Source organism: Miscanthus floridulus, chromosome 8 (assembly GCF_019320115.1).
Source record: "Miscanthus floridulus cultivar M001 chromosome 8, ASM1932011v1, whole genome shotgun sequence".
Classification (NCBI taxonomy): Eukaryota; Viridiplantae; Streptophyta; class Magnoliopsida; order Poales; family Poaceae; genus Miscanthus; species Miscanthus floridulus.
In genome coordinates this window covers 94,712,947-94,724,391 of record NC_089587.1, presented here as the reverse complement: position 1 = coordinate 94,724,391, position 11,445 = coordinate 94,712,947, and the positions used below count along the sequence as shown (strand labels likewise).

The 11,445-nt window shown below is 47.5% G+C and overlaps 1 protein-coding gene and 1 long non-coding RNA gene across 2 annotated transcripts; both read right to left on the bottom strand.

Annotated features, from left to right (window-relative positions):
- Nucleotides 1-6,228: 6,228 nt before the first annotated feature.
- On the bottom strand, nt 6,229-7,768 carry LOC136472979 (uncharacterized). The gene is made up of 3 exons (XR_010762455.1): nt 7,243-7,768; nt 6,844-7,157; nt 6,229-6,757 (listed from the first exon to the last, which is right to left on the bottom strand). It is a non-coding gene; the product is annotated as an uncharacterized lncRNA (long non-coding RNA).
- Nucleotides 7,769-9,138: 1,370 nt separating this feature from the next.
- Nucleotides 9,139-10,748, bottom strand: LOC136472978 (KDEL-tailed cysteine endopeptidase CEP1-like). The gene is made up of 2 exons (XM_066470681.1): nt 10,146-10,748; nt 9,139-10,065 (listed from the first exon to the last, which is right to left on the bottom strand). The coding sequence occupies exons 1-2, from the start codon at nt 10,609-10,611 to the stop codon at nt 9,425-9,427; spliced, it is 1,107 nt and encodes a 368-aa protein (XP_066326778.1). The 5' UTR covers nt 10,612-10,748; the 3' UTR covers nt 9,139-9,424.
- Between the last annotated feature and the right edge of the window lie 697 nt (nt 10,749-11,445).

The following is an 11,445-nucleotide window of genomic DNA, read 5'->3' as shown; positions in this document are numbered from 1 at the left end:
TATTGAAGAGCTGACGGAGAGTGACGTTGAGATGATGAGGCGTATCTTTCCCAGCGGCCATGATCCTAGAGTTTACGAGTTCAGCGATCTTGCTCATTCTGATTAGGTGTTTACAGAAGGATATGATGATGAGCTCCTAGAAGCTCCTGAGGCCGGTCCTAATATGGTAATTGAGAATGGGAGGGTGTTCAATGACCTCCCTACTTTGAAGAGGTGGTTGCAGGCTTTTGTAGTGATACGAAAGAGGCCTTATAGGGTATTGCATTCATATATGGAGCACCGTTACACAGTTGTGTGTGACAAGGAACACTGCCCATGGAGGATTTGTGCAAGGAAGCAACAGGTAACCGGAAAATGGAAGACCACAAAAGGTGTCGGGCCACACAATTGTGCTAACCATGAGTTGACACTAAGGCATCGGTAGTTGACATCTACCCTCATTGCCAAGCGGTTGATGGGAATTTTGTAGGGAGAACCCAATATGAAGGTGAGGACAATTATCAAGACCGTTGAAGCATTGTATGGATGATATGTGATAACTTATGGTAAAGCATGGAGGGCTAAGCAGCGAGCATGGAAGATGATATATGGGGACTAGGAGGATGGGTATGAACAGCTGCCAGTTCTTTTCAATGCAATCAAAGCGGTGAATCCAGGCATGCATTATGAGTACATCCCAAAACCTAATGCATGGAAGGATGGGAGGAAAATATTCTTTCGTGCCTTCTGGTGCTTCCCTCAGTGTGTCGAGGCCTTTAGGCACTGTCGTCCCATCTTTTCCATTGATGGTACGTTCTTGATTGGCAAATACCAGGGCACACTTCTTATAGCCATATCCTGTGACACGAACAACAAGTTGGTTCCTTTGGCATTTGCCTTGGTTGAGAATGAGAACAATGATAGTTAGGAATGGTTCTTGAGGCTAGTCCGGATACACGTGGTTGGGCCTGGCAGGGAGGTTGGCGTCATATCTGATAGGCATTAGAGCATACTTAATGCCGTGCGAGAGCAGATAGAGGGGTATGCACCGTTGCACCATCATTGGTGTACTCAGCACCTTGCCAAGAATCTACTCTGGAAGGATGGTGTCAAGGGTAACTTTGATCTGTTCTAGGAGGCTGCTTGATAGCTTGAGGACAAATACTTTAAGGAAAAGTTGGAGCAGGTTAGAACCACATCAAATGCAGAAGGTAGACAATGGCTCACATGTTTGATGAGGGATTTGGAGAAATGGACGAGAGCTCACGACGCCGATGGCTGGAGGTACGAGTTTCAGTGCAGCAACATGGCAGAGTCATTCAATAAGTTGCAATTGGGGATACGTGGTATGCCCATGAATGCAATCGTTCAATTCACCTTCTATAAGCTTGTTGCCTGGTTCAACGATAGACACACCCATGCATTGCAGTTGCGGAGTGATGGAGAGATATGGGCTCCAAAACCAAAGGCACACCTAGAGAAGACAAGAGAAAGGGCTGGCACACATGAGGTTGCATGCTTTGACCATGCCACAGGGACTTATCAGGTTGAGCATAGGGGCAGTACAACGTCCGATGGTGAGGTCCGAGAGTCGAGGATACATGTGGTTGTCCTCCAAGATTTCAAGTGCACTTGTGGTAAACCAAGGCAATACCACTTTGTATGTTTTCATTTGGTGGCAGCAGCTAGGCATCTCAACTATAATATCAAGAGGAGGATACCTCACGAGTTCAGTGTTGACATGCTTGTGAACACATGGAGCCCCCGCTTCGTGCCTTTCCGGGACCCTAGAGAGTGGCCTCCAGATGATGGGCCAAAGTACATTGTGGATCCAGCTTACCATTGGAACAAGCGTGGATCAAGGCAGAGGATGAGGCACAGGATGGTTATGGATCAGATACCCAAAAGAACTAGGCATGGGAGAGGAACTCCATTTGTTACTAATCCCGAGTAGTACGAGTGCGGCAAGTGCGGTAGACTTGGCCACAACTCATGAAGTTGCCATTGGCAGATTAGTGAGGTAGGACTATTGGTTTATATTATTATTTTATATTTGTCTTATTCATATATTTAATTATGCATGTATCAATTTATGCTTGTATTTGTGTCAATTACTTATACATTTCTAAGTTCATGTTTCATTGTATATTGGAATTCTAATTCATTAACTTTTTTGTAGGATGGAGCAATTCCACCTGCTCGACCCGACGTACGAGGCGACCCACCGAGGACGTCTCGTTACGCTGGGGCATGCAATAATCTATAAGTTTTATTCGTACATGTGTTCGTGAACTAACAGGTGACTATGTTTTATTCGATGCAGGACCTTCCGCACCTTCATTCTAGGACCCACAGTGGGTTCTTAGACATTCGGTACGACGATAGGTACACTTCTTTCCTACAAAGAGCTGGCCTGGATGTCATCTATTTTCAGGTTCGTCATGGGTTGCCCAAGTTTAACTCAGCGATGATAACTGCGTTGGTAGACAGGTATTAAAGTGAATCATTGCCTCCATTCATGGCCATTTATTCATGCGATTGACTTTTTGACAAGTAATCTTGCTTTGTCTTAAATATAGGTGGCGGCCGAAGACTCACAGCTTCCACCTACCTTTCGGGGAGATGACAGTCTCGCTCTAGGACTATCAGAAGATGCTAGGCCTAAGGATTCATGGAAACCCAGTCATCGGGCAGTGCAGGTCAGAGGGCTAGAGAGCACGAGTGGAGGCCTTCCTTGGGCATGAGCTTGGCGAGCAAGGGGCTTGCACTTCTAGAGTTCCCATCTCCTGGCCACATGTAGAGTTTGCACAGTGCCCCGAGGAGGCAGATGATGAGACGGTTGGGTACTACTGCTGGGCGTGGATCCTACACCTTGTTGCCTGTGTTCTCTTTCCCGACGCCATGGGTGATAGTGCGTCCTGGATGTGGATCCACTGTCTTAGTGATTGGGACCAGGCGGGTCAGTACAGCTAGGGCTCTGTAGTCTTGTGTTTTCTATACCGGCAGCTATGCGAGGGGTGTTGTCGGTCTACGTCCAACCCGTCACTTGGTGGATGCATGTACCTGTTACAGCTGCGGATGTGGGCTTGTCTTCCAGTTGGTCGTCTAGAGGTTCTAGCTCGTCGTGAGTGGTTCCAAGGTCAGCCTCCAAGTCGCTAGCCGATGTGGGCATACCTTTGGGACCAGGTCAGGGTTCCGCACATGAGGATAGACCGGGCATACATTGAGTACACAAACGAGCTAGATACGCTGATGGCGTCTAGTGTAAGTAAATTTTATTTTCCATGCTGCTTTGAAAAGGATTAGTATACCATCTAACATCTAATTTGGACATGTTGCAGGTGGAGTGGGAGCCGTATGGTGGAGAGGACGCACTTCCTTTTTAGCTGAGCAACGTCTATGGGGCTAACGATGACTTCTATAGGATGAGGTGCCCTCTAATATGCTTCTATGCTGTCGAGTACCACCTGCTAGATAGGGTTGCACGCCAATTTGGAGTGAGACAGCTTTGGCCTATGCCTCTGTTCTCGACTGGCATTGACTTACATAAGTAAGTGTTTTGATATTTCAAATGTCTCATGATGATGGTCCATTTCTATTAATATGGTGACACATACGTGGATTCATGTAACGATGACATACGTGTAGGTTGGATAGTCAGAGGAACAAGAAGATTTTTGACTAGGAGAGGCACCACCAGTCCTACATTGAGGAATGGGAGGAGATGCATGACAACGTGGACGACAACAACGAGCCACACATGAACCGTGAGTTTAGGCGGTACCAAGCTTGGTACCAGCGTGCGACACGGTGCAAGCTGAGGCTACAGTGGACCGAAGCTGACTATGTTGACATCGAGTCCTCCGACGATGAAGACACGATGTACGACCAGTCGACTCGTGTAGGAAGGCAGGTGCAGGCAGGACCGATCTTGGATAGAGTGGTAAGCCAATTGCCTTATTTTTGTACATTAAGTTACATAACAATACATTCGGCGTTCTTGGACCGACATTAGGAGTTATCTATTGTAGTTAGTGCAACCTTCGAGCCGTATAACCCTTATAATAAATTAGATTCTTGTACAAAAGAAAACAAAACTAAATGCTATCTATTCAGAAGTATTATTATTGAGAACTTTATTGCAGGGCAATACACTAAAATGCTTAGTTGAAGAGATCGAGCGTGTTCGGCCGAGAGTCAATGACGACTACATACTTGGCTTCCTAGACGTAAGATTAAAAATATTCTTTCAAACATATCATTAATATATTATATTCTTTCAGTTAATATAGTTTTGTACAACAGAGGCTGTCACGTCGTCTACGTCGTGCAACTGGTCGTTGTGGTTGCAAGACAGACACGACGCAAGACATGTACGTTCCTTCTGTAGGAAGAGGAGGCTTGGGTTCCTCTAGTCAAGCAGCTACAGGGGACGGGGATGAGGATGAGGAGGACGATGATGATGATGACGTGGACAAGAGGCACGATGAGCTTGGCCCCTCTCAGCTCCATGACGCTCCCTCGACTCATCCTACACCGCCTCTAGGCACTAGGCGACGCCGTCCGCGTGACCCTTACACTCCAGGCACTAGCGCTCTGGGTCACAAGGGTAAGGGCAAGAGTAGGAGGCAGTGAGGGATGTCGTAGGTGTTGGTATGAACTATTATGGATTTTGTATTTACTTTTTTGTAACTATTCAGGACTGTATGGACATTGTGGACTATTTGGACTTTACATGACATATTATGTTGGTTGTGATATTCGTTGTGGTTGCATTATGCTCCTTGGATGATTAAATGTTTGGAATATATATTGATGTCTCTGTTTGTAACTGTGGATACTCTTAAAACAAGATCGTATCTTGTGAATTTTTTCTGTCAACCTTTAATCATACTACACTTCTACAAAGGCACAAATGTAGTACACAGATTACCAAGCAACAGTGAACGAATCTATGCTTTTTAGATAATAAACATAGACTTTTCAAATACACGGACATCATTAAATTATCACATCAGTGATATAGTACTGGCATGCAAGGAAGCACAACTCCACTCTATCTCCACCATCCATTTTATGACTATTTGATCCAAGGGCTGAGGTGAAGAGGCACACAGATCGCTGACATGGCATATTGAGAGGCCTCCATTCCTCCTCTCAACCTATAAATAACCACTCACTCCCTCTCATTCACACACATAGCAAGGAAGAAGAACACTCCTCAGCATTTGCTTTCGTTGCAGTACCAATGTCTGGAGGGTCGTCCAGAGGGAGAGGAAAGGGAAAGGAGACTACCTGGAGGTGGGAGGGTCCTCTTGGTCCCGATTTCTTTGAGGAAGCTCTTTATGAGAGATTCCCAGTTGAGAGCAAAAGTGATTTCACCAAAGAGACACCACTGAGAGGATACGATGAAAGGAAAGAAAAGTGGCCAAAATGCATGCATGGTGAGGACTGCCTAGTGCAGATGTTCACCGAGGGAATAGATGGAGGTCGTCGTTTCTTCAAATGCCCGCAAGCATGGGTAATTGCTATTACTATTTGTTTCTTTAATATGTTTGTCTTGTATATCACTTACACGACATACTTATTGTAGTCTTCCTTGGCTGAAGAAAACTGTGGGTTCAGTAGGTGGGTCGATCCTCGACCTATTTATCCGCATGCGGAGTACATCTACTACCTACAGGACCGCATCTTTGATCTAGAAAGGAAAGTTAGCAGCGGTTACAAGGACGACGAATAGGACGACAACAACAATGGTGCCAATTCACAGAAGGCACTCTGCAATGATCCATATTGCACCTGCCCTAACCATAAGAACAAGGGGCCTCCCTCGTCATCCCTACCACCACCAACAACAACAATGGGAGGCTACTATAGAGAAGGTGCAACACAATTTGCTATGTGGCCACACTACTAGGATGACTTTATCTTTTTCACATGTACCTAGGTTTAATTACCTAAGGCATGTTAGGTTTAATTACCTAAGGCATGGTTTAATTACCTAAGGCATGTTAGGTTTAGTCGAAGGAAACTCTGTACCCAGGTTCGGTACATGTATTAATATAATGACGTACGTCGTTAAGTTTTTTTGCAGCACGTGTTCAAATTTCAATACGTCTATATCATTAAGCGGAATATTAAGACCATAGATAATGAAAACAACCACATAATGAAAAGTTCGATACTATGCCACATTACATAACATATTAATACTACAACTACGTGTCGACAGTAGACATAGGGGCAAATGCACTTCCAAATCCTCAGTCTGAAACGTACTGAGTAAGCAACTCATCATCCGAGTACCAGTCCTCTACTACAACCCTGTTGCTATGGCTAGGCTCAACTATGTTGCTATGACCTGCCTGTCGCTTGTAGTAAGCGGCCTCCGCTTCATCTGCGGCCGCTGCGGCCTGAGTGAAGAACGCGTCGTCATCCTCCTCTACCTGTAAGCCCGCCTCTGCAAGACCGATGAGCTCGCTCAGTCTACCAGTGTCGTCCTTAGCCTCCTACGCCTGAATACCCGCCTCTGCTAGAGCGATGAGCTCACTAAGTCTGCCAATGTTGTCCTTAGACTTCTACGCCTGTATGCCCGCCTCTGCTAGAGCAATGAGCTCACTCAGTCTGGCAGTGTTGTCCGCATCCTCGTCTCCCTCATCAGACAACACAATCGGTGATTGAACGATGCGACCAGCTCGTGATCTATGGTCATCTAACTTCTTCTCCTCATACCTTGCACGAGCCACCTCTATGGCATGTTCCCCGCTGCAACCAATCCCTTCATGTATTAAATGCAATCAGTTAGCAACACGATTATATTATATTTAAAACCAGGCAACAAAAAAAAGGTTTTCAAGCACTCACTGGCACATAATGTAGCAACATGCTTGTTCAAGACCTGCATTTGTACTCTTGTCTCCTCCCTTGCCTCATTCCTTGCCCTCTCCTCCTCTAACGTCATCCGCCTCTCCAATCCCCATTTGTTAAGCCCAACATCGATCGGGTTACAAATACCGCGTTGTCTAGTAAACTCATGCATCTTTTCTTTATGATGTTTAACGAATAGGTTGACGTAGTCAGGTCCATATCCCCTCTTTCGTGCAATTAGTTGCCTCTTCTTCAGTTCATCCAAGAACTTAGCTTGACCATCATAACATTCCCAACTGCATTTCCTAGTGCTTTGTTCAAAAGAAATATTATATCATATATGTCTTAGCAAAACAAACAAAATACGATTTCATGTTTACTAGAAAAATAACAAACCTCATCATACTCAATCATATGGCCGCAATAATGGCCTATTCCAAGCTCCGAAGGGACTAGGCCATAGCTGGATTTTACACCACATTCGCACATGACAGGAGGTGCTTTGTAGATTACCCTTTCTTTCTTCTTTTCCTTAACCCTCCGCGGTTCTTCCGGCCATTAGTTCTTAGGACCATACAACCACTCCTTGAAACGACACTTCGCATTGAAAACACCTAAATAATAAGACATTAGTACGTGAACACATATAGCTCAAGATTAACACATACACTTTGCACTTGCTTTATGCTTGTTTGGACACACAAACTCCAACGTATTCTTAGGGTTTATCACAGCTCGATCTCCACAATCGCACAGAGAAGGTTCCTCGAGTCGTCTAACTACGGCTAGGTGCTTCTCCTTAGCCATCATTGCCAGAGGGTTAGGGGGGGTGGAACCCACTGCTTGAAGTGCTCACATGGATGTCTCCCTCTAAACCAATCGTCGAAAAAGATGTACCTAGGATCAAACTTGTTTGCACCACCGATCCACTGAAAGAAAAAGCACCTCTCATGGTCCTACACAACGAGATTCCAACAAAATATTAGTACCATACTTACACAAATAAAGAAAAATGATAGTGCAAACAATTTCTTATATTAAACCGACTACATGTGTAGAAGCAACGCGCGGCTCTGTCCGGATGTTTCGATTGAAAAACATGGGCTGAGAAACCACAGTCACAGTTAGGGACAAAAAGGTCAGGAGGGACGGGGGCATCTTTGCTAGACGCGTCGGGGTATAATTCTCGAGGATGACCCCGTTTACGTCAAAACTCCTCCCGAAACATTTCTTGCATCTAACAAAACGGATGTAATTTAACAAACATAAATCAAAACATCATAAATAAATATCAATGAGAACCATAACTATAATACAACCAATTTCATTCTAAGAAACGAAAGCAGTTAACATTAAACCATAAACCTAGGGTTTCTCATTTGATCCACAACAATGAACCCATAACATAACTACATGCGCCTAGGTTCGCTAGCTTTTTTCACGCCTTGGAATCAACCTACGGTTGTATAATACATATATTGAGGGATACAATGAAACCCTAAGTGATGATGATTCTTAGGTTCAAAAATCCGACTAATATATACCGAATCGATGCGAAAAAAACAAGGAGGTGAGCGAGGATACCTTGCTCTCGAAGATCTACGGATCAAATCAAGGTTTTTAAGGTCCAATATGTCGATTCGTGAGGTAGGGTGAAGTGGGGAGAGAAAAACCCGAGAGGGATGAGAAAGAAGAGGAAGAACGCTCGGGCAAGAAGGTTGGGCCGGGGTTAAATGCAGGGAGCTCGGCGCCACTCACTACGGCGCCGAGTTCGGCGCTAAGATCTACGGCGCCGAGCTCGGCGCCAGTCACTCTGGCGCCGAGCCCCCTGGCAGGTCATCGACCGTGCCCAGGAGCTCGACGCCAGAGACGGTGGCGCCGAGTAAGGGTCTATTTCCTGAATTCTTTCCGCGAGGGGTTTATTTATGAGAAACTTTCAAAAAATGACCAAATTATAAAAAATTCGGCTGCCCGCACTGGAGACTGCCCTGGAGGGTGACTGTACTACTGGAGAGAGAGAGAGAGAGACGCTGAGGATGGCACATGGGGATGGAGGCGCCCTGGAGGATGGATCGGCCTAGCCCAAGGAAGCCCATTTAAACTTTTTATGGTGGCCCATGATGCTAGTAGTCACATCTAATTATTTTTCTAGTGAAGCAATCATATACAACAGTTGTGGCCCTATTCGCTTCTCTTATAATTCGTTTTTTTCAGCTTATTTTTTTAGCCAGAACAGTGTATTTCTCTCACAACAAATCAACTGGAATAGTATTTCGACTTGTTTTTTCAGCGAAGCGAAAGAGGCTTTGTATACTCCTATATAATAGCAAAGTTGATGCTTCAAAGTCTTAATCAATGCATACATAGTCATGTTTATAGGTCAATATAATAATAACTGAATGAAACGAAAGCTGCTGGTAGATCAACTCTCGATTGGTATTACGTGAATGTACGGTGTATGATGTGCGTATGCCATTCGGACATTCACGGTCCGCGATGTTCTGTCCGAGCATACATCGATCGATCATAGTATAGCTATAGGCTTATAGCTAGTACGTAGTGTAGTGTAGTGCGCAATTCAGAGCTCGTCGTGGCTGTCGCCGTCGACGACGGCGCGGACCTTGGGGTTGGGCGAGGTCTTGACGGGGTAGGACGCCTCCATGGCGATGCCGCAGTGTCCCTCCTTGGCGGCCACGTCGCGCGCCATGCGGATGTAGCCCTTCTCCCCCCACTCGGGGCCCCACGAGTTCTTCACCACCCAGTACTTCGTCCCATCCGCGGTCACGCCGTACCCGACCGCCGCGACGCCGTGGTCCAGCTCCGTCCCGCACCTCCCCGCGAACACCCCCTCCGAGTAGAACTGGAAGTGCGAGCCGCTGGCCTCGATGGCCACCGACACCGGCTGGTGCGCCACCGCCTTCTTGAGCGCCGACTCGTCGTTGGCCGGCACGTCCTCGTACCCGTCGATGGTTACGACCGGCGCCGGCGACTTCTTGCACGACGCCTGCCGCGCCTTGTACGGGTACGCGTCCTCCGCCGCCACCCCGCCGTGCTTGGCGATGTACTGGAACGCGTAGTCCATGAGGCCGCCGTCGCAGCCCGCGTTGGCCTTGGTGTCGCAGTCCACCAGCTGCTGCTCCGACAGCGACGTCAGGTTCTTGGTCTTGATCGCGTTGATCCCCTCCACAGCGGTGATCGTCGAGAACGCCCAGCAGCTACCTGCGATTGCATTGGCGTTGGCGTTGGCATGCATTACGATTGCTAGCTTTGTTGACAACGACATCTAAACACGTACGTACCGCACTGGCCCTGGTCCTTGACGTCGGTGACGGCGCCCTTCTGCCTCCAGTCGACGGAGGTGGGCAGGTCACGCGCGCCGGCGTACATGAACGACGACGCACCGCCCTGCCTGTCGCCGCGGAACATGCGGTGGTGCGCGACCCTGGACCCCGCGTAGTGGCGGCGGAACTCGTCGGAGGTCATGTCGCCGAAGCGGTTGAGGCGGAGCTTGTACGGCTCGTCCCGCTGGTTGAACTCGTGGATGAGGCGCACGTTCTCCTTGAACACGTTGAAGCGGCGCGCCTTGTCGCCCAGGTCCCGCGCCACCGCGTGGCGGCCCCGCCAGCGCTCGTACAGTGCCCACAGCGCCTCCTCCGACGCCAGGTCCTCCGCCCCGAACTCGACCGCGGCCGCCGGCGCCGGCGCCGCGGCCAGCAGCGCCGCCGCCAGCATCAGGACGGCCGCCAGCGCCACCGCTCTCGCCATCTGCGTGCCTGGCTCACAACGTACACTGCTAGCTAGCTAGCTTCTCTAGCTCGAATGGATGGAACAGTACTAAGCTAAGCTGCTGATCTGATGCTATGATCGATGGCTGGCTGGCTGGCTGTCTTTGTGTTTGTGATGAGGTGTGGTAGCCATGGGGATGAGGAGGTCCTTATATAGTAGCGATGGAGATGCTTTGCTGCATGGAACGAAGGATCAACGCAAGGAAGAGGATGACGTTGCTTGCGGGCAACAGCTTGGTTATTAATTATTAATTTATTACGACGAACAACACATGAGAGTACACAACCGTACCTGGAATGCAGGCAACCAACCGTAAGGGACTGCAACTGCAGTTAATTGCCGTCCATCCATGGGCACACCGTACACATACGTATTACCCCATCAGTAGTGTGTTGGCAAATACAGATGATACAGCAGTTGGGCCTTGTTTAGATTGAAGAAAATTTCAACCCGATGAATAGTAGCACTTTCGTCTTATTTGGTAAATATTGTCCAATCGTGGACCAACTAAGCTCAAAAGATTCATCTCGTGATTTCCAACTAAACTGTGCAATTAGTTATTTTTTTTACCTACATTTAATGCTCCATGCAAGCGTCTAAAAATTGATGTGATGGAGAGAGAGTGAAAAAACTTGGAACTTTGAAGGGAACTAAACAAGGCCTTGATGCTGATTGGGTGCGGTGCCAACATTGGACGGCGGGAGATTAAACGCATGGCCGATGAAATGTTCTCAGAGGGGATTAGCGATGCGTTCACGCCACGGCCATGTACAAAACCGGGTTCGATCGGCGGTTCGTTTGTGGGCCGCACCA

What these genes read in the sequence shown, in the direction of transcription:
- LOC136472978 (XM_066470681.1), bottom strand. Translation starts at nt 10,611, where the DNA reads ATGGCGAGAGCGGTGGCGCTGGCGGCCGTCCTGATGCTGGCGGCGGCG. An exon ending in CAAGGACCAGGGCCAGTGCG is followed by an intron (nt 10,066 to 10,145) that starts GTACGTACGTGT and finishes ATGCAATCGCAG; the next exon opens with GTAGCTGCTGGGCGTTCTCG.